At 39.0% G+C, this 27859-nt stretch overlaps 1 protein-coding gene and 1 non-coding gene across 4 annotated transcripts; one reads left to right on the top strand and one right to left on the bottom strand.

The window, feature by feature from the left end:
• On the bottom strand, positions 1-26315 carry CGAS (cyclic GMP-AMP synthase). 3 transcript variants are annotated; one of them, XM_058734469.1, is made up of 5 exons: positions 25297-26315; positions 16971-17190; positions 11335-11571; positions 3480-3579; positions 1-1239 (listed from the first exon to the last, which is right to left on the bottom strand). In XM_058734469.1, the coding sequence occupies exons 1-5, from the start codon at positions 25927-25929 to the stop codon at positions 888-890; spliced, it is 1542 nt and encodes a 513-aa protein (XP_058590452.1). In that variant the 5' UTR covers positions 25930-26315; the 3' UTR covers positions 1-887. The 3 variants fall into 3 exon arrangements, with proteins under 3 accessions (XP_058590452.1, XP_058590453.1, XP_058590451.1); XM_058734470.1 differs by having other exon boundaries at positions 3480-3582; positions 16971-17148; positions 25297-26313; XM_058734468.1 differs by having other exon boundaries at positions 3480-3582; positions 25297-26311.
• Positions 16533-16640, top strand: LOC131515633 (small nucleolar RNA U13). Its single transcript, XR_009263685.1, has one exon. It is a non-coding gene; the product is annotated as a small nucleolar RNA U13 (small nucleolar RNA).
• Positions 26316-27859: the final 1544 nt, after the last annotated feature.

Consider the following 27859-nt stretch of genomic DNA (forward strand, 5'->3'; position numbering starts at 1 on the left):
TACATTAAAATTTTAAAACCTTGTTTACTAAAACACCAAAAATGGTAAAGACACTCCACACAATGAGAGAAGTTATTTGTTACACAGACAACCAACAAAGCGTAAGCATCCAAAAAATATAAAGAACTACAAAAAATGAGAAAACAGTAAAATAGCCAATAAGAAAATGTGCAAAATGTATGAATGGGAAAAAGTTAACAAACAGCAGCTGCTTCTGAGTTGAATGCTGCCTGAGCACAGAGGAGAAAGGGTAACATTTGGAAATAGCAGGTATGGAAGTACCTGTTTCTTTGAATGTTGTACCATATGCATGTATTGTCTTTTCAGAAATATATATAAAAGTGTTACTAAATATAATAAAAGTAAGTTGTATGTTTTATATTTATCCATGTGCATTATTCTATATTTTGCTATGACATGGATTTCCTGAGACATGTAGAGATGATGTAGACTTTTCATTTCCTTCTTACTGATTCTGGCATATGTGACAAGACATTGCTTCCAAATATGTTTGAGCATTGAACAAAGTCTGCCATTTTTATGGAGGCAATGATCATTTCTAACGTCTCTTGCAAATTTCTACATTTGTGCTAGGTGAGAAGTGGTGTTTACTAAGTGCTTGATGAATTTAATTCAGGTGATAAGTATTTTGTCCTTTTCATTCCAGTCTAGTAAAGCTTTTATATTGTAAATACTCCTTTTGCTTCTTTATTCCTTGACTAACCTCTTTCCTAGGATAATCAATCTGTTTATACTGATTATAGTTCATTAAGACAAAAGAGTTAAATGATTTACATTCATTTTAGTTAATCATTAATGTGACAAATTTCAAACACTGCAATATTATAAAGTCACTCTAATTCTTGATTCTTTTTAAAAATATAATTTCAAAGTTTATGAAAAACTGGAAATCCATTGTTTCTCTCATATTCAATTTCCTGTGATAGAAATTCTTTACTTATTTTGTCAATTTGGTCCCGAGAGAATAGATTGAATCCAGGAATAAAATAATGCTCAAGATGTTCTATCTTGAGGCACTGAAGAAAGTATGCCACACAGTTATCAAAACAGAGCTCCAGGTCTCTAGTGTGCCAGTGACTGTCTTGTGACTCCTGGGTACATACATGAAAGAAGGCAGTTTTCACATGGTAAGAGGAGAACTTATCCAGTTCCTTTCGGTTTTCAAACTTTATTTTCAATTGTTCTAAAAGATATTTCATTAGTTTTAGACAATCTTTCCTGTTGAATAAAAAAGAAAACCACTTATTTTTATTTATTGACAACCTGCTTCATTCCACAAAAAGCTTTAGGCATGTAACAGGAAAAAAATACAAAGATACAATAAACAGGGGCGCGTGGATGGCTCAGCTGGTTTAAGTGTCCAACTCTGCTCAAGTCATGATCTCACAGTTTGTGAGTTCAAGCCCCACGTCAAGCTCTCTGCTGTCAGCACAGAGCCTGCTTTGGATCCTCTCCCTCTCTCTCTGCCCCTCCCCTGCTTGCTCTCTAAAATACGTAAACATTAAAAAAAAGATACAAAAAAAAAAAGATACAATAAACAATACAGACATTATAATATATAAAAAATTAAAAATAAAGATATGTAATTATAGGGCCATTCTAGAACCTGTTTTCAAATATATGCTTTCAAGTTTCAAACACATTTTATTCTCCCCTCTTATTTTTAGCTTAAATATTTTATTCTATCAGGATAGATTCAACTATATGAAACTGGCAGATATTTCTTCATCCAGTCATTTAGTACCTAGAAAAATCTCATTTTAATTTTTACAAAATGGGGGCAGATGACTGGCTCAGTCTGTAGAACATGTGACTCTTGATCTCAGGGTCATGAGTTCAAGCCTCATGTTGGGCATATAGCCTACTTAAAAAGATAATAAAATAAATAAATGATTTTCGTAGTTATTTCGTAGTTAACAAAATTTAATGTTTATAAAACTATTTAGGCTTATTAGAAATATAGGGGCACCTGGGTGGCTCAGTCTGTTGAGTGTATGAGTTCGGCTCAGGTCATGATTTCACTGTGAGTTCGAGCCCCACGTCAGGCTCTGTGCTGACAGCTCAGAACCTGGAGCCTGCTTCGGATTCTGTGTCTCCCTCTCTCTCTGTCCTTTCCCCATTCATACTGTCTCTCTCTGCCTCTCAAAAAATAAATAAATGCTAAAAAAAGAAAATTAAAAAAAAAATATATTTTTTGGGGGGTGCCTGGCTGGCTAGCTGGGAGGAGGGTACAGTTCTTAATCTTGGGATCATGAGTTCAAGCCCCACATGGGTATAGAAATTACTTAAATAAAACTTTAAAAGGAGAGGGGGTCCCTGGGTAAGTGGGTCAGTTGGTTAAGCACCCAACTCGTGATTTTGGCACAGATCATGATCTTGTATTTGTGGGTTTGAACCCCACGTTGGGCTCCATGTGGATGGTGTGATGCCTGCCTGGGATTCTCTCTCTCCCTCTCTGTTCCACTCCCCCACTCTCTCTCTCAAAATAAATAAACTTGAAACAATTTTTTAAACTTAAAAAATAAAAAAGATATTTTTCATTTTTTAACTTAAAATTTTTTATGGTTTTTTTTTTTTTTTTTGAGAGAGATAGAGCAGGGGAGGGGCGCGCACACACACACACACACACACACACACACACAGATAGAATCCAAAGCAGACTTCAGGCTCTAAGCTGTCAGCACAGAGACCAATGTGGGGCTTGAACCCACGAACCGTGAGATCATGACCTGAGCTGAAGTTAGATGCTTCATCAATTGAGCCACCCAGGCGCCCCAGGAAATATATTTTTCTTAATGCCTGTTTCAAAGCCTACATATGAAGCCTTAATCTCCCGTGCCTGCATGTGGGGCATTCTTGTTTTGACATTTTAACTTTTGTGACCCTTCTACTAGACAACTTTAGAAACTCGAATGATGAGTTTAAAAACTCTTTTCAATCTCAGCTCTTTACAGTGCATATGTTAACAAGAAAAATAATTACTTCTTAGTGTTGTTCCAAGCAGAGCTAATCAGTCCCTGGCCTTCACCACGAACAAACCATCTCAAAGCAGGCACCAGTATCCAATAAGAGTAATCTTTTAGTCTCCTCCCATTATGTGACATTAATGCTCATTACCTTAAAGCAACCAGACGACTCAGACACATCCAATTGTCGTGGCTAGCCATGGTGAGTGTTCATATCCTCTCACTCTGTCCTACTTCATACAACTATCTGATCCAGGTTCAGGACTTACTATGCTCCCTGGCCTTGCCTTCTAACACTATTTCCTTGGTCCCTTGGATCTGGCTTCCCTGGTTTCATGCTCACACTCTAGATAATACTCCAGGGTCGATCCAGCCATGCGCTGCCCCCAGGACTCAACTCAACAATGATCATCTTCAGACTGGAGCTATGAAATCAACAAAGAATTAAACATTCCATTGGTAATTTGCCATTTAACAAAATAATGAAGTTACCTGCAACACTTCATCCCATTAATTTCACAGCACGTTTTAGATTGTCCGTGACTTTTCAAAATGTCCTTTTCAATGTGAGAGAAAGATAGCCGCCACGTTTCTTCTTAATTTCCAAAAAAAAAAAAAAAAAAAAGTACTTTATCAAAAGCATCCATATATAAACAACACAATACTGAAATTATTTCATTAAAATATCACTCTGGAAGATTTCTAAAGGGAGACAGACCAAAAGAAATGAACACATAATGTAATTACATATTAAAACAAGTGATCTGAAGCAAATAATGGGTTGAAATAGGAAAAATGGAGGGGAGCATCAGGAGCATAATATAGTTAGCATGATAAGATGAATGTATTACCTTTTATATATTGCTAAATTCAGTTTAATATTTTGTTTCAAAAATAATCTGAATCAACTGATTCAAAATTTTTGTTTATTTTTTTATACCATCCTTGCAAGTTTTGGTATTCATGTAAAATGAGCTAGGGAACATTTCCTTTTTTTCTACTCCTTGGGAGAGTTTATATAAGAATAAAATGATTCCCCCCCGCCTCCCCCCTCTAGAGTTTTACCATGGCCATCTCTTTTACATTCGCCTGACTATCCTATTATCTAGTTGTTTTTATACCAGAAATATATGATTGGTTTGTAATTTAAAAATTAATCAATATACTGTCTCATTAACAGAATAAAGGAAAAACATATGGTCATCTCAATAGAAGCAGAAAATGCAGCTAATAAAATTTAATATATATAATTTAAACAAAAAACATCTCTCAGCAAAGGTAGATTTTAAAAAACCTAGCTATGATAATATAAGGCAAAAAGTTGAGGTTTTTCCTTTGAAATTAGGAAGACAGGATGTTGGTTATCCTCATTTCTGTACTGGCTATCCTAACAAGCACAGTGAGGGAAGGAAAAACAGGGACATAGCACTGGAAAGGGAGAAATAAAGCTATTATTATTGAAAGATGATAAAACTGTATACATAGAAAATACAAAAGAAGCTGGGTGACAGGTACGTGTATGTTCTTCAGTCTACTTTTCTATTGGTTTCAAACTTTTCATAATAAAAAGTTACAACTTCCTATGAGTAAATCTAATAAAATATATACAAAACTTAAATAGAAAACTTTAAAACTTTGGCACAATAACACTGAGATCAATGGAACAGAATAGAGAACCCAGAAATGGACCCACAAACGTATGGCCAGCTAATCTTTGACAAAGCAGGAAAGAATATCCAATGGAATAAAGACAGTCTTTTCAGCAACTGTCCGGTGCTGGGAAAACCGGACAGCGACATGCAAAAGAAGGAACCTGGACCACTTTCTTACACCACACACAAAAATAAACTCAAAATGGATGAAAGACCTAAATGTAAGACAGGAAGCCATTAAAATCCTCAAGGAGAAAGCAGGCAAAAACCTCTTTGACCTTGGCCACAGCAACTTCTTATTCAACATGTCTCCAGAGGCAAGGGAAACAAAAGCAAAAATGAACTATTGGGACCTCATCAAAATATAAAGCTGCTGCACAGTGAAGGAAACAATCAGCAAAACTAAAAGTCAACCGACAGAATGGGAGATGATATTTGCAAATGGCATGTCAGATAAAGGGTTAGTATCCAAAATCTATAAAGAACTTATCAAATTCAACACCCAAAAAACAAATAATCCAATGAAGAAATGGGCAAAAGACATGAATAGACACTTCTCCAAAGAAGACATCCAGATGGCCAACTGACCCATAATAAATGTTCAACATCACTCATCATCAGGGAAATACAAATCAAAACCACAATGAGATACCACCTCACACCTGTCAGAATGGCTAACATTAACAACCCAGGCAACAACAGATGTTGGCGAGGATGTGGAAAAGAGGATCTCTTTTGCATTGTTGGTGGGAACGCAAGCTGGTGCAGCCACTCTGGAAAACAGTATGGAGGTTCCTCAAAAACTTAAAAATAGAACTACCCTATGACCTAGCAATTGCCCTACTAGGTATTTATCCAAGGGATACTGGTATGCTGTTGTGGAGGGGCACATGCATCCCCATGTTTATAGCAGCACTATCAACAATAGCCAAAGTATGGAAAGAGCCCAAATGTCCATCAATGGATGAATGGATAAAGAAGATGGGTGTGTGTGTATATATATATATATATATATATATATATATATACACACAATGAGTATTACTCAGCAATCAAAAAGAGTGAAATCTTGCCATTTGCAACTACATGGATGGAACTAGAGGGTATTATACTAAGTGAAATTAGTAAGTCAGAGAAAGAGAAATATAGGACTTCAATCATGAGGACTTTAAGAGACAAAACAGTTGAACATAGGGAAGGGAAGCAGAAATATAAAAACAGGGAGGGGGACAAAACATAAGAGACTCTTAAATACAGAGAACAAACAGAAGATTATTAGAGGGGTTGTGGGAGGGGTAAGGGGCATCAAGGAATCTACCCCTGAAATCATTGTTGCACTATTCTAACTAACTTGGAGGTAAATTTAAAAATAAATAAATAAATAGATTAAAAAAAAAAGGAAATTCTAAAACTTCACTGAGAAGTATTAGAGGAAATCTAAATAAATAGAGATGTGCACGCTGTACATGGATTGGAAGACTCATTATTATAAATATATCAAGTCTCCCCAAATTTATCTATAGATTCAATGTACCCTCAATCAAAATTCCAAAAAAAAAAAATGTTTTTGTGGAACTTGACAAGAGGATACCAAAATTTTAATGAAAACACAAAGGCTCAAGAATATCTAAAATACTCTTGAAGAAGGACAAAGTGGGAGAGTTTGCTCTACCAGATATCAAGATTTCTAAAGCTACATTATGTATGATACTATGGTATAGCACAAGGACAGAGGTTTTAATTGGACAGAATAAAGACTTTAGTAATAGCTACACAATATATAGACAATAAATATATGGAAAAGGCACTGGGCTAGGGGTGCTCATTACTGTATAAATCCATTTATGAAATCCACTTATACCATTCTGGAAAAGGCAAATCTATAGAGATAGTAAACAGATCAGTGGTTGCCAGAGGGTTGAATAAATGAGGCATGGGGGGCTCTTTAAGGCAGTGAAGCTATTATGTAAAGGTAGATACATGATACAATGCATTTGTCAAAATCAGAACAACTCTATAGCACAGTGAACCTTGAAGTATGACAACTTTAAAAAGTCATTTAAGAGATCAAGTAAGTCCAGGAAATAACGCAGACCAGCAGAAGGGACTCTAACTATATTACAAATGTATGAAACAACCTCCTTGAAGGGGGCTGGTGTAGAAACAAAAAAACCTCCCTGAAGGAGGGGGGTGGAAGCAAAGAAAGTTACTTTGGAAATGTTGTCTCTGAGACTGAAGGCAATAGAAACTGTACATAAGCTCTGTATTCCAGTTGATAATATAAATACAGGCAGTTACACATAGAAATGTTTATAGATATCTGTATACACTGGGGTCACTATATGTATATATATTTCCTTGCTCTTTTAGCTGAGAGGGATGACACCCTGGTAGCAGAGCATGCATAGCACCCCGATCTTGGTTTCTAGTACATTTCCCAATAAAAGGATCCAGGGATACTTGGAGAAATGGCTGATTCTAGGACTGAAGCAGGAAATACACAAGATGAGCCTGGAGCCTCTTGTAGTTACCAGAAAGTGAGTTAGTACTAAAAACGAAATAAAACAAACTCCACCCCCAACTATGGGGTAGTATGTCAAGGGATACAGCAATCAACTGGAAGAGCTCTCAAAGGCAAAAGCTGAAACAATTTAGACAATAAAATTAAGTGGTACTGGATTATAGCTCAACATAAAAAAAAAAAAAAAATACCCATGAGTGCTTACTAATATGACTGCTTAAGCAAATAAATAAATGGAGAAAAGGAGACAAATCTCCCATGAGGAAGAATTCCAAATAATTTATGTAAATACTGTGCTCTAAAAAGGTGGAGCATAACTCCGCCATTCTTTTTTTTAATGTTTATTTATTTTTGGTGGGAGGAAGACGGGGGGAGGGGCAGACAGAGAGAGATACAGAGAATCCAAAGCAGGGTCAGACTATCAGCGCAGAGCCTGATGTAGGGCTTGAACCCTCGAACCATGAGATCATGATTTGAGCTGAAGTCAGATGCTTACTTACTGAGCCACCCAGGCACCCCAACTCCCCAATTCTTACGTGTGAATTGTGCACAGTGACTTCCAAATAGAACAGTATGAAAAAGGGGAAAAAGAGTAACAGTGGAGAAACCTGACAAATGGCTTACCTCAGCCTGGTTCAACGACAACCATGCTAAGTCATGTTCGTGGCATGTGCCTTTGATAGGATATGATGAGAATGGCATTACCTCTGTTGTCTTCCCCCCAAAACCCAGAACTCCAGTTTAATCACAAGAAGACATCAGACACCTATCAATGAGGGACATTCTACAAAAGACCTGACTGGTGCTCCTCAAAACTATCAAGGGCACCAAAAATAAGGAAAGACTGAGAAACTGTTACAGTTAAGAGGAGCCTAAGATGACATGATGACTAAATGTAATGTGGTACCCTACATAGGATCCTGGAACAGGAAAAGGGAGATTAGGGAAAAACTAAGAATATCAGAATTAAGTATGGGCTTTAGTTAACAATCGATATTTGTTCATTAATTATGACAATGTAGCATATTGATGTAAGATGTTAAAGATAAGGAAACAGGTATGGAGTATATAGGAACTCTACTATCTTTTCAATTTTCCTGCAAATCTAAAACTATTTGAAAGTTAAAAGTTTATTTTTGAAACTACATTGAGATTTCACTTCTTACTTTTTGAATTATTCGCGAAAATTCCAAAGTTTAAGGAGTTTGGTTGCTAAGGCTTAGCGTGAAATAGGTACTCTCATACATGGCTGTGGGAATGCAAATTGTGCAGTCCCTATGGGGGTGATCTGGCAATGTCCAGCAGATTTATATATGGATTTACTCCTTGATCAGCTGTAAAAACAGACTGAGAAAAGAAATGAGTGCTACCTTTATATAAAGCCAAAACTCTATCTTCAAAATATCTCACTAACTGAAAAAAGGGAGGCGTACTTTTTATCTTAAAAGATAAAGGTATATGGGGTGTCTGGATGGCTCAGTTGGTTAAGCATCCGACTTCGGCTCAGGTCATGATCTTGCGTTTCAAGAGTTCGAGCCCCGCATCGGGCTCTGTGCTGATGCTCAGAGCCTGGAGCTTGCTTCCGAATCTGTGACTCCCTCTCTTTCTGCCCTTCTACCGCTCATACTCTGTTTCTCAAAAAATACATAAATGCTTAAAAAAAAAAAAAGATAAAAGTATATATTTACTTACACGACAAAACTAAAAACAATAAAGAGGGTTTCCAGTCAGGGAAGGAGAGAACAGTGTAGAGCAAACATGAATGGAAGCTGTGGTCCTCTAGAAATTCCTTTTTCTGTAGCTTTGACTTTGGAACCATGTGAATGCCTTATACATTTATGAGACAAAATTGAATCAAAATTGAAAATCTAGCATGTAAAATTTAAAACCATAATGAAACAAACAAACCTAACTATTTTGAGTTGGGTAGCTTAACCACCTGGAGAAATTCTTTCAAGTGGATTTAAGCTTGGTATTTTGACTGTCCTTTTATCTTAAGAACAAAAGAACTACAAAAAATCTTAAAGTGTTTTTTTTTTCAATTATACTCTTGATAACAATGCTGGTATTATTTTGAAACAGGTGGAAAGATTTTTAAAATTCTTAAAAATTTGTAAGTAAAAACCAAACAAATCATATTTTTAAAAATATAGCTTATAAGACCAGAACATTTAAAGTAAAATGTTTGGAAAGAGAAAAACTAAAATAGGTGATATACATGTCTGCAATCTAGCATGAATATTTTCACTGCTAACATGCCCCTCTGTTCAGTCTTTCAGATAGAGATGGGGGTTGAGGGGCATACTTGCCTGAACACAGATAATCTGCAATGATAGGAGGAAAACAGCCAAGGGTAATGGAGAGCAAAGGTCAGCTGAGCAACCATCACAAGCATCCACTTTCATCTCAATGCAAGGATGTGACGAACTACCCACAGGACCACTGAAGGACTCTCTCATCCCTAATTTGATTTGTCTCCCAGTCTTGCCCACAGCAGTCGGTAGCAGACCACTAAGAGGGTGGTATGGGTCCTGTTAAGATTTCTGTATCACATACAGTGAGGGTTTCTTGGGCAGCTATTCTAGAAATTATCCAGGGGTGGAACCCCTCTTTACAGAAAGCTATGTTCCTTTCACAAAATTATGAATAATGATATATGTAATATCCTCTTACAAAACAACCTTTCTTGCAGAAAACGACTCCTATATATGCGCAATATAAAAAGTTATCATGAGTCCACAAAACATAAGCCATCAAACTAAGCATGATCAATGAATTCCAAGATTTGTTCAGAATACTAATTTGTAACGTGGTTCATACGTTTCATGATCTTTTCCATATCCCTGGAATCCAGGTGCACTAGGTACCAAAAGTTCTTAATTTATAAGACAAAAATAAAATAATCAGCTAACCTGATTTTAGGTAGACTAACTCAGCCTTGAATGTTTTAGCTGTAGACTAACTCAGAACCTGAATGTTACCCAAGAGCACCATCTGAAAACCTGTTCTTACCCGTGAGGCCAGAGTACACAGGTGAGAAGACCAACTGTAGCTGAGGATGCAAAGGTCTGCTAGCTGCATGAGGAGCAGTGGAAGGGGAAGAAGACAGAAGAAAAGAAGTATGGCTGGGAATGAGAGTCTAGACTCTGATAAATTAATAATATATAACTGCCTTGTGCTGAACTAGGGATTTTATTTTTTAATATTTATTTATTAAATAAATAAACAGGGGGAGGGGTAGAGAAAGGGGGATAGAGGATCCAAAGCAAGCTCTGACTTTAGTGAAGCAAGCCCATGTGGAGCCTGAACTCACAAAAAGAACCATGAGATCATGACCTGAGCCAAGGTCGGACGCTCAACCGACTGAGCCACCCAGGTGTCCCATGAACTGTGATTTTACATAAAGTGTCTCATTTTTTCTCTTCCCAGAAATTTTCAAGTAGCTTTTTTTTTTACATTTTTTTTTTTAACATTTATTCCTTTTTGAGAGACAGAGCATGAGCAAGGAAGGGGCAGAGAGAGAGGGAGACGCAGAATCCAAAGCGGGCTCCAGGCTCCGAGCTGTCAGCACAGAGCCCGATGCGGGGCTCAAACTCACGAACTGCAAGATCATGACCTAAGCCGAAGTTGGACGCTCAACTGACTGAGCCACCCAGGTGCCCCATAAACTTTCAAGTAGCTTTGAGAGACTTGGTTAACTAGCCCAAGATCACACACCTAGTAAGAGAAGAAGCCTCAGGATTCAGATTCAGATCCAGGGCAGTCTGACTCCAAGGCCAGTACTGCCTTTCTCTATTGAAAACAAACTAAAAATAAACTTGAAATGTGGGTGAGATGATATTTTAAAACCAAATATTTGATATTACTACTACAACTATGCCCTTTTCAATTCCCTTTCTCACCATACTCTCACCTTGTAGTCTATTTAGCCTTATGGCTCTTGAAATGCCAACCGCACCAGTTACACTGCCCTAGTATATAACATTAACAGCCCTTGGGTCGCCTGGCTGGCTCAGTCATTAGAGCATGTGACTCTTGATCATGGGATAGGAAGTTCAAGCCCCATGAACTGGGCATAGAGCTTACGTAAAAAAAAAAAAAAAAGAAAAAAAGAAAAAAAAAACACAGACAACTCTTTTATATGTTTTTAAGTTAACCTTCATATTCAAGATACCTTGAAAACCATTTCCTTCCTTTGCATGCTTGGGGACCAGGTAAAATGGCTGCTGTCTTAGACTGCTTCTAACTTTTGTTCCAAGCCAGTCCTTGACGGGCAGGCCATTCTTGGTGCTAGCAGGCCAGCTGGTGTTTAACTCCAAAGCCAGGGTTATATCCACAGATATTTCTTTAGGTTTTCTAATAAGAAGTGTTACAGCAGGACTCCCTCTCTTCTTCCTCTGGACAACGACATCTGTTTAAACACATAAAAGGGAAGATAACATTTATCAATCCAATTTTCTTCGAAAATATAGGGAAGATAATATATCTGTAATTGGAGATCTATAAAGTGCTAAGTGTAAGGTGCAAATTAGTTCTAAAGCGAAACTGACCCCACAAAGCAAAGTGTTTTCCTCATTTCACCAATATTTATCAATACCTACCATGGGGAAGCATTGTCAAGATTCTGTCTGGTATAAATGATGAGGAGCCCATGAAGACTGTGGGCTTTGGGAGTGCTGTGATTAACTTTTCACTTAAATTTATGGATGGCATTTTGGAGGGAAGCCTAGAGAAGAGACCAGATGAATGGCAGGGAGGAGACAGGCAATCGAGAAGACCACAGCAACAGTCCAACACAGAAGTTGTATGCCTGCAGCATCACAGAAGCAGTAGGCATGAAGACACAGGGAGTGATCCATGTTACTACAGCATTATTCACAACAGCCAAGACATGGAACAACTTAGGTATCCATGGATGGATGAATGGATATAGAAATTGTGGTACATACATACCATGGAGTATCATTCAGCCTTAGCAAAGAATATCTTGCCATTTGTGACAACATGGATGAACTTGGAGGGCATTACACAAGGTCAAATAAGCCAGACACAGAAAGGCAAATACTGTATGACCTCACTTATATGTGGAATCTAAAAAAGTAGAATACATAGAAGCAGAGGGTAGGATGGTGGTTACCAGGGGGTTACCAGGAGTTAGAGAGTGGGGGGAAATGGGGAGATGTTAATCAAAGGGTACAGAGTTACAGTTATGTAGGGCAAATATGTACAGAGATCTAAAGTACATCATGATGACCATCGTTAACACTACTTACTACACTGTTTACTAGAAATGAGCTAAGAAAGTAGATTTCAGGTACTCTCATCACACAGAGAAAAGGCAACTATGTGAGAAGATAAGTTAATTGGCATGACTGCTGAAATCATTTCACCATGTATATGTGTATTAAAACATCATGTTGTACACCTTAAATACAGTCGACTTTTGAACAACACAGGTCTGAACTGTGCAGGTCCACTTCTATGCATTTTTTTTTAGTAAATACAGTATAGCACTGCAAATGTATTTTTTCTTCCTTATGATTTTCTTTTTTTCTTTAAGTTTTTAAATTCCAGTTAGTTAACATACAGTCTAATATTAGTTTCATATATACAATATAGTGATTCAACACTTCCTTACCACATCCAGTGCTCATCACAAGAAGTGCACTCCTTAACCCCATCACCTATTTAACCCATTCCCCCACCCACCTCCCTTCTGGTAACTGTTAATTTGTTCTGTATAGTTAAGAGTCTGTTTCTTGCGGGGCGCCTGGGTGGCTCAGTCCGTTAGGCATTCAACTCTTGATTTTGGCTCAGGTCATGATCTCATAGTCATGGGATTAAGCCCCGCATCCTGCTCTATCCTGAGTGTGGAGCCTCCTTGGGATTCTTTCTCCCTTTCTTTCTCCCTCATGTGCGTGCTCTCTCTCTCAATAAATAAATATTTTTAAAACAGAAAAAAAAGTCTGTTTCTTGGTCTGCCTTTCTCTTTTTGTCACTTTGCTCCTTGGCCATGATTGTATAGTGATTAGTACTCTGTGTTGTGTCACTCTGCTCCTTTGTTTTATTTCTTAAATTACACATGAGTGAAATCATATTGTATTTGTCTTTCTCTGACTGACTTATTTCACTCAGCATAATACTCTGTAGCTCCATCATGTCATCGCAAATGGCAAGATTTCATTTTTTATGGCTGAATAATATTCCATTGTGTATATATAATACATCTTTTTTTTTTTTTTTTTTACATCTTCTTTATCCATTCATCAATCAATGGACACTTGGGCTGCTTCCATATCTTGGCTAATATAAATAATGTTGCTATAAACATAGGGGCGCATGTATCCCTTTGAATTAGTGTTTGTGTATTGAGTAAATACCCAGTATTGCAATTGCTGGAGTATATGGTAGTTCTATTTTTAACTTTTTGAGGAACCTCTCTACTATTCCAGAGTGGCTGCATCAGTTTGCATTCCCATCAACAGTACACAAGAGTTCCTTTTTCTCCACATCCTCGCCAACAACCGTTGTTTCTTGTGTTTTTGATTTTAGCCATTCTGATAGGTGAAGTGATACCTCATTGTAGTTTTGATTTGCATGTCCCTGATGGTAAGTGATAATAAGCATCTTTTCATGTGTCTGTTGGCCATCTGCATGTCTTCTTAGGAGAAATGTCTGTTCATGTCTTCTGCCCATTTTTTAATTGGATTATTACTTTATACATTTTGGATACTAACTCTTTCTCAGATATGTCATTTGTAACTATCTTCTCCCATTCTGTAGGTTGCCTTTTAGTTCTGTTGATTGTTTCCTTTACCATGCAGAAACTTTTTTATTTAGATGCAGCAATCCCCTTTGATTTTCTTTAACATTTTCTTTTCTCTCGCTTACTTTACTGTAAGAACATAGTATATGATACATATACAAAATGTGTGCTAATCAACTGTTTATGTTATTAGTAGGGCTTCCAATCAACAGTAAGCTCTTGGTAGATAAATTTTGTTAACTTATACACAGATCATTATGTGTATTTTTTGTTAAGTTATACATAATTATATGTGTATTATACACAGATTATACATAGGAGATCATTATGTGTATTTTTTGTTAAGTTATACATAGATTATATATGTGTATTACACACAGATTTTCGACTATGTGGGGTGGTGCCCCTAACTGTCCTGTTGTTCAAAAATCAACAGTATATAGAGATTGTATTATTTTTTTTAAAGACACAAGTAGCAGAAGTGAGAGGAATTAAAGAGGTTCAAATCAACAGAACTAGTAGATGGACTAAATCTGTAAGGAAGAAGGTAGAAGTCCAGAATGCCATCCCAGGATTTTGGCCTGAGAAATGAATGATGTCGATTTGATTCTTCAATATGGAATAATCAAAAGGAAGAAAGATTGGGCTGAGATGTATTTCATTTTAGACACAAAGAGCTCTAGGTGTTTGGAGAACACCCAACAGGAGATGGCTACTGGGCCGGTGGCTTTGGTGGTCAGAAATTCAGTATCTCTAGATGAGAGATACTGGCTTTGGGATTGGGAGGTATACAAGCAATAGTTAGAGACTACTCCCAGATAAGACTTCTGGAAGGGACCATAATGAGAGAGAAGAAAGAGGACCAAGGAGAAAATCCTGGAGAATGCCCTCATTTTGCTATCACTAAATCTGTAAAACTACCCACATTTTACCCATTATATCCTTCTACCCTCCTATTACTACTGAGGAAGCGTACACCCCCCTTTCAAAGGCTACCCCTGCACATGGTGTCTGGATTCCTTCTTTCTTACCTTCTTAACCACCTTGTTTTTTTCAACTGTTCCCTCTCTCCTCCATCAGTGGGTGCCCCCTCCCTACTGGATCATTCCTGTCTTTATACAAAGGATTCCAGTATCTCTCATTCTAAAATATGCCTCTCTTGACCCCAACCTACCTCTTCCCCATGCTTACTCACCTTTCTATGTCCTTTACAGCTGAAACTTTGTAAAGATATGCCTACACACACCCCAGTGAAACTGCTAAGTCCAAGTTACCAACTCCCACAAAACTGAAGACTAAATCCAGTGGTTTTCCGAATGTCAGTAGCACTCTACACACTGACCACTCATTCTGCACTTAGTCTCCTTTTGCTCCTTCTCTTCTCAACCTCTAATGGGATCCTCTTCTTGCCACTCTGCTTAACACTGCAACTCCCCCTCCCCCATCCTATTGCCAACACTTTTCACCACAGGACTTACTACTTTCTAGTAGTGAAGATAATTATGTTTTCCATTTGTTATGAATTATATGTCTGTCCCTACATAACTAAGGTACAGAAGGGTGAGGATCTTCATTTATTTGTTCATTACTATATCCCAAACACCTAGAACATCTGGCACATTCGATGATCAATGAATACTGATTCATGAATAAATTAATCAATGCTCTCTGCCTATGTGGTCTCATCCACTGCCAATGCCATTTATGTGTTTACATATAGCCCAAACATATCCTCTGAACTTCAAACCCATATCCAATTACATACTTGATACACTCACTTCAACGTATCACAGGAATCTCTAACTTAAAATCTCCAAAGCCAAAAACTCCTAATCCATACCCTAAAATACATTCCTCCTCAGTCCTTCCCATTAGAAAAGGGCACAATCAATTCACACAGGTGCTCAATCAGAAACCTGGAGGCCTTCTTTAATTCAATCCTCTTGAACCCCCTACACTTAATCCAGAAGTAAGCATTGCTACAGCTTGGATGTGTCTGCTTCTCTCCATTCCCACCTCCATCGAAGCCACCACTATCTTTCACCTGAATTACTTCAATGTCTTCCTTTTTCTTTCCTTTTTTTTATTTGCCTTTTTATAATATCTTCTCCAGAGAAGTCAGAGTAAACTTTTAAAAATACAAAGCAAATCATCACTCCTTAATTAAAACTTCAATGAACATGGTATCAATCTGAATTCATTTCCAGGATCTACAAGTCCTTGCATTATGGTCCCTGGCCACCTCTTCAACTGCATTTCATGTCACTCTTCCCCTTGTCCACATAGGCCTCTTTTTGTTCCTTTAACTTGCCAAGCTCTCTTCAGCCTTGGGGTCTTACTCCATCCCAGTTGCTACTACTTCTCCCAGTTCATTCCCTTCAGAGCACTTAATGTAATTTGTGTTTACAAGCTTCAAGAGGGGATTTCATGCAATCACATGTAACCAGTGGCACAGGCAGCCATTCAGCGAATATCCAATGAAAACCAAACTGAACAAATCAACCTTTAGGAAGAACGCCAAGAAAATGTAGTAACTAAAATCAAGAGCAAAGAGTTGTTTCTAAGAAGAAGTGGTCAACAAGGAGGTTAAGAAAGATCAGGAAAGGATCCTTTTGTAGTTCATTAGTGTGATGACTGGGCATCCAAGCTGCTGTGTGACAGACATGTGTCTCACTCAAGACCGGTTATGAAGTAGGCACTTTACCTCTCTGATGTGGGGAGAAAAAAAAGATCATGAGAGGAGTGTACATTGGCAATTAGTAGATATAATTAGACGTTTAAGAATCAAAAGCCAAGGAGCACCTGGGTGGCTCAGTCAGTTGAGCGTCCAACTCTTGGTTTCAGCTCAGGTCATGATCTCACAGTTCTTGAGATCAAGCCCTGAGTCAGGCTCCATACTGACAACTTGAAGCCTGGGATTCTCTCTCTTTCTCTCTGTCCCTCCCCTGAGCACACACATGAGCATCCTCTCTGTCTCTTTCTCTCCCCCTCTCAAAATAAATAAATAAAGTTTTCAAAAAAGAATCAAAAGTCAAAATTCTTACCTTCAATGTTTTCAATTTCTTTCTTAATGATTTTCCTAAACTTCAACAGCATCTTAGAAGCTGATAATATTTCCCCTTCTAAAAACGGACTCAGAGGATTTCCTTTAGGATTTCTTTTGAACTTCACAAAGTAATATGCACCACTGTTGCGATACTCTTCTAGCTGAATTCTGGAGACCTCCAGTTTGAACATAATATCAAATTCATTAGGAGCAGAAATCTAAGAAATAGTAAAAAATACTCACTTGTGAATATTTTCCAAGCAACACAATTTTTTTCTTGAAATTTCTGCTTAAAACCCCCACTCTGAAAAGCAAGATCCCTAATATTTATACCCTCTGGGAGTGGGACTGGTGGAGCGAAGAGAGCATTGTTGCTTTGGTTGGTAGGTTCCATACCCTTTTTTTAAAACCAAAAGTATGCGGGGTGCCTGGGTGGCTCGGTGGGTTAAGTGTACGACTTCGGCTCAGGTCATGATCTGTGAGTTTGGGCTCAGGTCTGTGAGTTTGAGCCCTGCGTCGGGCTCTGTGCTGACAGCTCAGAGCCTGGAGCCTGTTTCAGATACTGTGTCTCCCTCTCTCTCTGCCCCTCCCCTGTTCATGCTCTGTCTCTCTCTGTCTCAAAAATAAATGAACGTTAAGAAAAAATTTTTAAAAAGTAAAAAAATAAAACCAAGAGTATGCATTATTTTTATAATTTAGAATAATTTTAAATGATATCATGCAAGCTTTAAAAATCTGTACCAGTTTTTTTCTGAATTTACAGATTAATAAAATTAAAAGCCTTTAAGTGCTATTTTTTATGTGACAAGACACACACTCCAGCCACCCTCTTGTCACAGTGGTCTAAAAAAATGTGTGTAGCCATGTGCTGGCTAGTTGAGCAAAGGCCTTCTCGTTATAGTTTCTGGTCACCCAAGTGAGTGTTAGTTCCAACTCATAGTGTCTTTAACCACAGCATTTTAGGAGCATCAAAGAATCTTTTTCATCCTCACAATAATAAATGAATCAGCAATTATAATAAATGATCATTTTTCTTATATTAAAAATGCCACAAAGGGACATGTGGGTGGCTCAGTTGGCTGAGCATCTGACTGTTGATTTCAGCTCAGGTCATGATCCCAGGGTCATGGGATTGAGCCCCACGTTAAGATTCTCTTTCTCCCTCTGCCCCTCTCCCTGACTCATGTTCTCTCTCTAAAATAAAATAAAATAAAATAAAATAAAATAAAATAAAATAAAATATTTAAAAAGCCACAGGGGGATACTGGGTGGCTCAGTTGGTTAAGCGTCAGGCTCTTGATTTCATCTCAGGTCATGATCTCATGGTTTGTGGGATTGAGCCCCATGTTGGGCTCTTTACTAACAGCTCAGAGCCTGCTTGGGATACTCTCTCTCTCCCTTTCTCTCTGCCCCTCCCATGTGCACACATGTGCGTATTCTCTCTCTCTCCCCAAATAAATACACATTTAAAAAATAAATAAATAAAATTTAAAAAGCCACAAATCTTTCATTAGTCAGGAGCATGCTTCAAGTACAGCTATTGAACTGTACTGTTCAAGAAGGTACCTATATGTCTAGTGACCATGTGAAACGTGGCTAGTCCAAATTGAGATGTACTGTGCCGTATACCAAATTGTGTCCTCCCAAAATTAATATATTGAAGCTCTAGCCCCAAATGTGACTGTACTTGGAGACAGGGCTTTTAGGAGTTAATTAAGGTTAAATGAGATTATGAGGGTAGGGTTCTAATCTAATAGGATTGGTGGCCTTCAGAGGAGGAGGAAGAGGAGGAGAAGGAGGGAGATCCCTTTCTCACTGCCCACACATAAGGAACAGAATGAGGACCCAGGGAGAAGGTGGCTGTCTGTAAGCCAGGAAGAGTCCCCACCAAAACCTAACCATGCTAGCACTCTGATCTTAGACTTCCAGCCTCTAGAACTCTAAGAAATTTGTGTTGTTTAAGCCACTCAGTTTAAAGTATTTTTGTTATGGCAGCCTAAGCTGACTAGGGTATAATATGAGGGTCAAACACTTGGAAGTGACATCAGTGGGAATGAATTAAGAGCCTCTGAAAATCCACTCTTCCATAAAAGCAACAAGAACATGGGCAGAAAAGGTCAATTCAATTTTTCAGGTCTGTAAATTAACCAAAGGCTTGCAACAATCCAGGGAGGCTTTATTCAAGAAAAATGGCTGAATCCCAAAAGGAACTGTGAACTTTGTGGGCACTACCCTGTTCTCATCCACAGAGCACAGAAGGTTCTCTTATTTCCATTCACTCTCAGAAACCCTCCACCAAGAGTAGCTACTATTCTAACAACATAGATGAGGTTCACCTGTTTGGAAACACCATATAAACTGAATCATATAAAATGTACTCTATTACATGTGACTTCTTTCACTTAACATGTTTATGAGATTTACTTGTTACATGTATTGGTAGTTTGTTCTTTTTCATCTTATGAAACATTCCATTGAACTAATGCAATTTATCACAATACACTTACTTATTCTGTTGTGAGTATTTGGGTCATTTCCAGTTTTTAACTATTACAAAGCTGTTCTGAGCATTCTTATATATGCCTTTTGGTGAACATGAGCACTCATTTCTATTGTGTATATGCCTAGCAGAACTGCTGGACCACAGGATAAGCATGTCTTTAACTTTAGGAGAAAGTGTCAATTTTCTAAAAGGGTTGTACTGGGGCGCCTGGGTGGCTCAGTCAGTTAAGTGGCCGACTTCAGCCCAGGTCATGATCTCGCGGTCCGTGAGTTCGAGCCCCGCGTCGGGCTCTGTGCTGACGGCTCAGAGCCTGGAGCCTGTTTCAGATTCTGTGTCTCCCTCTCTCTCTGCTCCTCACCTGTTCATGCTCTGTCTCTCTCTGTCTCAAAAATAAATAAACGTTAAAAAAATTTAAAAAAAAAATAAAAATAAATAAATAAATAAATAAATAAAAGGGTTGTACCAATGTATCCTCCCTTTATCAAGGTAAGGGAGTTTCAGTTGCTCCACATCTTCTCCAAGATGGAATTGTCAAGTCTAAAAATTTTAGCCATTCTAGTGGATACATGTGTAGTAGAATCACACCATGGTTTTAATTTACATTTTCCTGATGATTAATGGTGTTGAACATCTTTTGTGTTTGTTGCTATTTGGATTATATACTAAAGCATCTATTCAAGTCTTTTGCTCAATTTTAAATTGGTTTGTCTATCTTTTTCTTACTGATTTGTACTAGTCCTTTGTCATATGTACATATTGAGAGTATATGTTTAAGTATCTGTTTTTGTACAGAGAGTATCTGTTTAAGAAATATTTGTACATCCTATTATTATGAAGACATTCTTCAATGTTTTTTCTAGAAACTTTGTTGTTTTGCCTTTCATCTTTAGGTTTATTATATATCTTTAAAATTGTTTTTTAATGTTTCTTCATTTTTGAGAGAGAGAGAGAGAGAGAGAGATACAGAGAGAATGAGCAGCGGAGGGGTAGACAAAGGAAACACAGAATCTGACGCAGGCTGCAGGCTCTGAGCTGTCAGCACAGAGCCCAATGCAGGGCTCGAACTCACAAACAGTGAGATCATGACCTGAGCCAAAGTAGGATGCTTAACTGACTGAGCCACCCGGGTGCCCTATTATACATCTTGAATTAATTTTTGTGTATCATGTATAGTAGATGGGTGTCAAGTATATGCAATTGACCCAATACTGATTACTGAAAAAAGTCATCCTTTCTCCCATTGAATTACACTACTGCATATATTTTGTATTGAATTGAATTATATATGCAGGTCTGTTTCTGGACTTTCTACTCAACTGGCCTATTTATCTATCATTGCACAATAATAACTGCTTAATTAGGGTAGTTTTATAGTAAGTCTTGCTCCTTGGTAGGGAAATCCTCCAACATTTTCTCCTTTAGAACTGTCTTGGCTATTCTAGGTCCTTTGCATTTCCACATAAATTGTATAATTAGCTTGTCAATTTAAACAAAAAAATTGATGGGATTTTGACTGAACTGCATTGAATCTATGCAGATCAACTTGAGGAAAACTGAACATGATATAGATTTGCATTTATTTAGTCCGTTTTCAAATTTACTCAGCAATGTTTTGAAATTTTTATCATCTTTAGCAAGTTATTCCTAAAATATTTGATGTTCTTGATGCTATTTAAATGGTATTTTTACATTTCATTTGCACTTTTGTTGTTGTTAGAATACTGAAGTACTTTGATTTCTGTTTACTGACTTTGTATCCAGTAACCCTGATAAATTCACTGATAACAGTTGAGTAACACAGATTTGAACTGGGTAGGTCCACTTATACATGTTTTTGTTGCTTTTTTTAAAAATAGTACAGTATTGTAAATGAATTGTGTCTTCCTCCTGACTTTCTTAACATTTCTTTCCTTACTTTATTGTAAAATACAGTATATAATACGTGTAACATACGAAGTATGTATTATTCATACTGTTCATCAAAAAGGTTTCCAGTTCACAGTAGACTCTTAGTAGTTAAGTTTTTGGGGACTCAAAAGTTATATGCAGATTTTTAACTGCATGCGTGGGGAAGGATTGGTGCCCCTAGCCCCTGTGTCGTTCAAGGATCAACAGTATTTCTAATAGTTTGTACAAAAATTCAATAAAGTCATCTGCATAAGTAGGTTTTATTACTCCTTTTCTGATCTTAAGCATCTTTTCTTTTTCCTGCTTTGTTACATGGGCTCTATGTATTCCTTTATTTCCTCTTTTCTTGTTCAACATTATGTTTGTAAGATTCATTCATGTTGTTGCATGTGGTTGAAGTTTCTTTCTTTACTGGTTAATGTACCACTGGCTAAAACCACTACAATTACTTGATTTCTATATAACCTTTCACTCAGCCCAAACTATATGATTAGTAAAATGCAAAGAGGCAAAGAAAATATTATAGAATGGCAATTAGAGAATTTCTACAAGAAATCTTCCAAATTTCATCTAGAACTTGACAATATTACAGTAAAATATATGAATAAAAATGTGTCAATATGGAACCAAGTAAATAAATTACTGAGAGGTATATTTTGTATCTATCCTTTTAACAATTAGAAAGAGTTTGGAATCCAATTTTGAAATCCAAGTGTATGCATAACAGAAGAAAATATACCAAAATGATAACAGTGAATAAAATAAACATGAATAATATTGCTCTTCTTTATCCTTTTCCTAATTTCCCAAGGACATCAACATGGAAGAGGGGTAAATATGGAAAAGGCTGAGAAAAGTGGTATGTAGGTGGGACTAGCCATGGGAGCCTGCTAGAGGATTAACTGCTAGAGCCAGGCACTGAATCAACTCTACAATGAATATATATATATATATATATATATATATATATATATATATATTAATCAGTTTTTAAAAATCAATACATGTTTTAGATAAAACAAACTTCATTCCATTTCTTCCATCAGTGCATGATTTTAAAAAGGAGGGGCAGGGCACGTGGGTGGCTCAGTCGGTTAAGCGGCCGACTTCGGCTCAGGTCATGATCTCACAGTTTGTGGGTTCGAGCCCCACATCAGGCTCTGTGCTGACAACTCAGAGCCTGGAGCCTGCTTTGGATTCTATGTCCCCCTCTCTCTCTGCCCCTCCCCACTTGTGCTCGCGCGCTCTCTCTCTCTCTAAAAAATAAACATCAAAAAGAATTTAAAAAATTTTTTTAATAAAAAAATAAAAATAAATAAAAAGACAGGGCACCTGGCTGGCTCAGTCATAAGAGCATATGACTCTTGATCTGAGGTTATAACTTCAAGCCCCATGCTGGGTGTAGGGATTACTTAAATAAAACTTAAAAAAAAAAAAATTGGGGCACCTGGGTGGCTCAGTTGGTTGGGTGTTGGACTCTTGATCTCAGGGTCCTGAGTTTAAGCCCCATGGGGTTATAGTGCTTACTTAAAAAAAAAAAAAAGGAGACTGGCTCTGATTGGAAACTGTTCTTTAAAAAAAAAAAAATTTTTTTAACGTTTATTTATTTTTGAGACAGAGAGAGACAGAGCATGAACGGGGGAGGGTCAGAGAGAGAGAGGGAGACACAGAATCTGAAACAGGCTCCAGGCTCTGAGCTGTCAGCACAGAGCCCAACGCGGGGCTTGAACTCACGAACCGCGAGATCATGACCTGAGCCGAAGTTGGACGCTTAACCGACTGAGCCAGCCAGACACCCCTGATTGGAAACTGTTCTTTAAACATCTTATTTTGCCTGGGTGGTTCAGTCAAACATCCAACTGCAGCTCAGGTCATGTTCTCACAATTCATGGGTTCGAGCTCCACATCAGGCTCTCTGGTATCAATGCATACATAGCTTGCTTCAGATCCTGTCTCCCTCTCTCTCTGCTCCTCCCCCATGTGTGCACGTTCTCTAAAAATAATCACTCTTTTTAAGTCTTATTATCCCATCCATATAATTGAACAGATGGATACTTATACAATAAGAATTACACTTAATGGGCCACCTGGGTGGCTCAGCCCGTTAAGCGACTGACTCTTGATTTTGGCTCAGGTGATGACCTCACGGTTCTGGAGTTCAAGCCCTGAGACCAGCTCCAGGCTGACCGTGCAGAGCCTGCTTGGGATTCTGTTTCTCCCTGCTCTCTCTCTCTTGCGCACACACGTTCGCGCGCTCTCTCTCTCTCTCTCTCGAAGAATCATACTTAAGACAATCTAATGAAAGTTTTGCTCACTTGGCTTTCAAAAAACTTTTAGATGGAATTATAAAGTCTTCAGTGCTAAAAGAGTTTAAGATTCAAAGACTGATACATACACTGTCTTTCTGACAATAAACAAAAACATCACTGAGTCCACACCAATGAAATGAACAGCTGTTTAAGATACAATTTATGTAAAACGTTCTGTGACAATGGAGTTTAAAATCTAGGTGGCAGTCAAAACAAAAAATATATGAAAGGTTTAATTTCACTGAAAGCTATCAGGTTAAATGCTTATCATGGGAATGAAATCTGAATCTGCTACCCTGAGAAGGCAGAGGTGTTAAGAGAGACCATCCATCTTTTCTTCTTGAGCACATTCATTATTCATTTGCTTGAATGCTTGCTATGTGTTAAGGCTTAGAGACACAAAGATGCATAATATTTGGCTTGCTATCTTAAGAGTTTATAATCCTAAATCCTAAATCTAGAGTTTAATAATCATCTACTTCTGGAGAGCAGTTAACTGAATAAAGCCAATACGTAACTCTAAAATAAATTACAATTACCTAATAAGGAAATATTCTCAGCCTCTGTTTCTGTTCATGCTACTCCTAAGATCTTATACAGATCTAACAGAGGTGCACGGTCCAGCCCTGAAAAATCTGACAGCTTAAGCCAAAACACAACTAGAAATCTGTCACCGGTCAGGAAACAAACTCCAGTCAGGAACCTGTTCCTAAATCTTCAATTCATACTGGAATGAAGATAATTCAGCCACACACAAATGGGATGTGGAATACATACTTAAAAACAATCACATTGGATGTGTACTTAGGGAGTACGCTTTTTTAGTATCTATAGATTTTCTCTTAATTTTTAAAGAACATCACTCAACGGGGTGCCTGGGTGGCTCAGTCGGTTAAGCCTCGGACTTCAGCTCAGGTCATGATCTCACAGTTTGTGAGTTTGAGCTCCGCATCGGGCTCTGTGCTGACAGCTCAGAGCCTTCATGAAGGCTGCTTCGGATTCAGCGTCTCCCTCTCTCTCTGCCCCTCCCCTGCTTACACTCTAATAACTGAAAGAGCGTTTAAAAAAATAAATAAATAAAAAATAAGGAGCATCACTCACTGTGAGCTTCCCATGACATCTGTATAAGAAATTGGGGAGAGAGGGAGCTGGGAGCAGCTGGAAGATGTTTTTCCTATGCAGTTTTTCCCATAGGAAAAATGTTCTCAGATATACTGATTTTGTGGAATTTTTCACAGACCACTCCTAATTATCCAACTCAGAATTTGACTAGGGAACACCAAGTATAGCACTGTTACAGAAACTCAAGCTGCTTGCATGAATGAATCCATATATTTGAATTCCCCCAACAGCGGGGTCTTGACAAGAGCTGGCAACCAAGCTAGCTGTATATTCGTGGGATGTATAGATGGAGAAACGAGCAAGTGTTCCCCTTTTGGGGTACAACTATGTCACAGGCCACAAGAGAACAAGAGTCTGAGTTACTTTCGAAGGGAAGTGAGGGAACGTGGGAGTTGGGACTATCCGACAGGCTGGGGAGAGGGACGAGGAAAAATGGGCCCAGCTAGCCACGGGAACCGGAGGGGAGGCGCTGGGCTGCTCACCTTCACATGCTCGTAGTAGCTTCCGGTGCGCAGCAGCCCGACGTCTTTGAATTCGGAATCACAGCTCTTCAAGCCCCGCAGCAGGTGGTCCACAACCTTGTTCACAGTCTCAGCCGCCAATGAGATTTCCTGGCGTCTCAGCCTCAATTTGTCTAGCACCGCCCGGGGATTCCAGCCGCCGGGCGCCGCCCCCGAAGCTGAAACTAGAGGGCCAGGGCTGGGAACCTCCGTGGGCTCTGGCGGGGGTCTCTGCTCCCCAGTGGCGCGCGCGCTGCCCCTGCGGCGAGAACTAACCCTGGAAAGGGGCGGCCCCGCCGCCGGAGGCTCCAGCTTCGCCGCCGGAACCGCCTGCCCCTCCACCGCGTCCTCAGCGTCCAGAAGCGCCTTTTTGGCGCGGGCACCCCGCGCGCGTACCTGGGGTCTCTCCGGGGAGCCGGGGATGCTCCTCCTCTGCAGCGATCCCGCTGCCCCGACGGCGCCGCACTTCCGTGAGTTGGGTCGGGTAGCCCCAGGGGCGGACGGAGATTCGCTAGGTTCCTCCCAGAGACCCTTCATTCCCTGAGCCGAAATCTTGGAGGTAGCGGTCGCGGCCTTTGAAGCTGTCCTCGTGGCCTTTCCGCCCCGGTGATCCATGGCTGGCGCTCTCTGCTCCCCGAAAGCCGGGAGACTCGGCTTCGCGAAAAGGCCGAGGGAGGAGAAGCCAGCAGTCAGAGCGAGAAATGAAACTTAAAAATCTGGCGGGAACGCAGGAAACAGGGAGGGGAGCACGCACCCTGGGTGAACGCTGGGAGTTCCCTGGAGCTACGCCCCGCCCACGGTGGTGCGAAAGATGCTAACTTTCTCACCCGGCAGTACAAGCGATGTGGCTGGGCGGGAAAGCACGCTAAAGCGGAGGGAAGCAGAAAACACTTTCCGGAGCTTTGAAACAAAGTTTGACGGATTTGCTCGCTTCCTGCCTCAAAGGATTTTGGAGAACTACAGACCTTCTTGCACATTGAAGTTGGCAGAGAAACTTTTTATTTTTCTTATTTTTTTATTAATAAAATTTTTAAAATTTATTTTTGAGAGAGATGGAGAACCAGCAGGGGAGGGGCAGAGAGAAGGGGAGGGATCTGAATTCACAAACGGTGATATCATGACCTGAGCCAAAGTCAGCCGTTTAACCGGCTGAGCCACCTAGGCGCCCCGAGTGAGAAACTTTTTAAATGTAAGTTTAAGTGAGGGTTCTTTTTTAGTAACGAGAAATAGGAAATGTTCAACTTTTACAAGGTGGGAATGAACTGAGAACTGCAATTGGAATAAATATTTCATTTTATTTGACTTTTTGAAAGCTCACAGTCTTAGATTGTGTAGTTCTTATCCGTGAATTTTACCCATTGGTTCTCAAATCCCATCAAAAATTGGCACTTGCGCCTGGATGGCACAGTCCGTTAAGCGTCTGAGTCTTGATGGATACAGTATTCCACTCAGATCATGATCTCAGAGTTTGTGAGATCCAGCCCTGCAGTGGGCTCTGAGCCTCCTTGGAATTCTCTCCCTCTCTCTTTGCCCCTTCTCTGCTATTTCTCTCTCAATAAATAGACTTTCTTTCTTTCTTTCTTTCTTTCTTTCTTTCTTTCTTTCTTTCTTTCTTTCTTTCTCTCTTTCTTTCTTTTTAATGGCACTTAGGGGTGCCTAGGTGGCTGAGTTGGTTAAGCCTCTGACTTCTGTTCAGGTCAGGATCTCATGGTTCATGAGTTCAAGCCTCACTTCAGGCTGTGCACTAACAGCTCAGGACTGGATGCTGCTTCTGATTCTGTGTCTCCCTCTCTCTCTGTCCCTCCTCCACTTGTTTTCTCTGTCTTTCTCTCTTTCTAAAATAAATAAATTAACATTTTTAAAAAATGACACTTACATTTTAAATTATCCATGCTGCTTTGGCCATTGCGATTCCAGAGTTCTCCATACAGGCTTTCAAATATCTATTTTTCTAAAGCCAAGCGCTTTTCATAAATAAATATTAGACAGGAACCCCCTGGGTTAATTTTTTTTTTTTATTTTTTTTTCAACGTTTTTTATTTATTTTTGGGACAGAGAGAGACAGAGCATGAACGGGGGAGGGGCAGAGAGAGAGGGAGACACAGAATCGGAAACAGGCTCCAGGCTCCGAGCCATCAGCCCAGAGCCCGACGCGGGGCTCAAACTCACGGACCGCGAGATCGTGACCTGGCTGAAGTCGGACGCTTAACCGACTGCGCCACCCAGGCGCCCCAGGAACCCCCTGGGTTTAGAGTGCTTTGATTGATTTTTTTAAAAACCATCCTAACTATTTTTAGGTGTACAATGCAGTGACATTAAACACATTAACATTGTTGTGCAATCATCACCACCATCCATTTCCCCAACTCTTCATCTTATAAAATTGAAACTCTTCCCATTAAACAATAACTCCTGATTCCTGCCCTCTCCCTAGCCATGCAACCACCCTTCTACTTTCTGTCTCTATGAATCTGGCTCCTTTAGGTAACTCATGTAAGTGGAATGATACAGTATTTGTCATTTCGTGACTGGCTTATTTCAGTTA

This window comes from Neofelis nebulosa, chromosome 6 (assembly GCF_028018385.1).
Source record: "Neofelis nebulosa isolate mNeoNeb1 chromosome 6, mNeoNeb1.pri, whole genome shotgun sequence".
Classification (NCBI taxonomy): domain Eukaryota; kingdom Metazoa; phylum Chordata; class Mammalia; order Carnivora; family Felidae; genus Neofelis; species Neofelis nebulosa.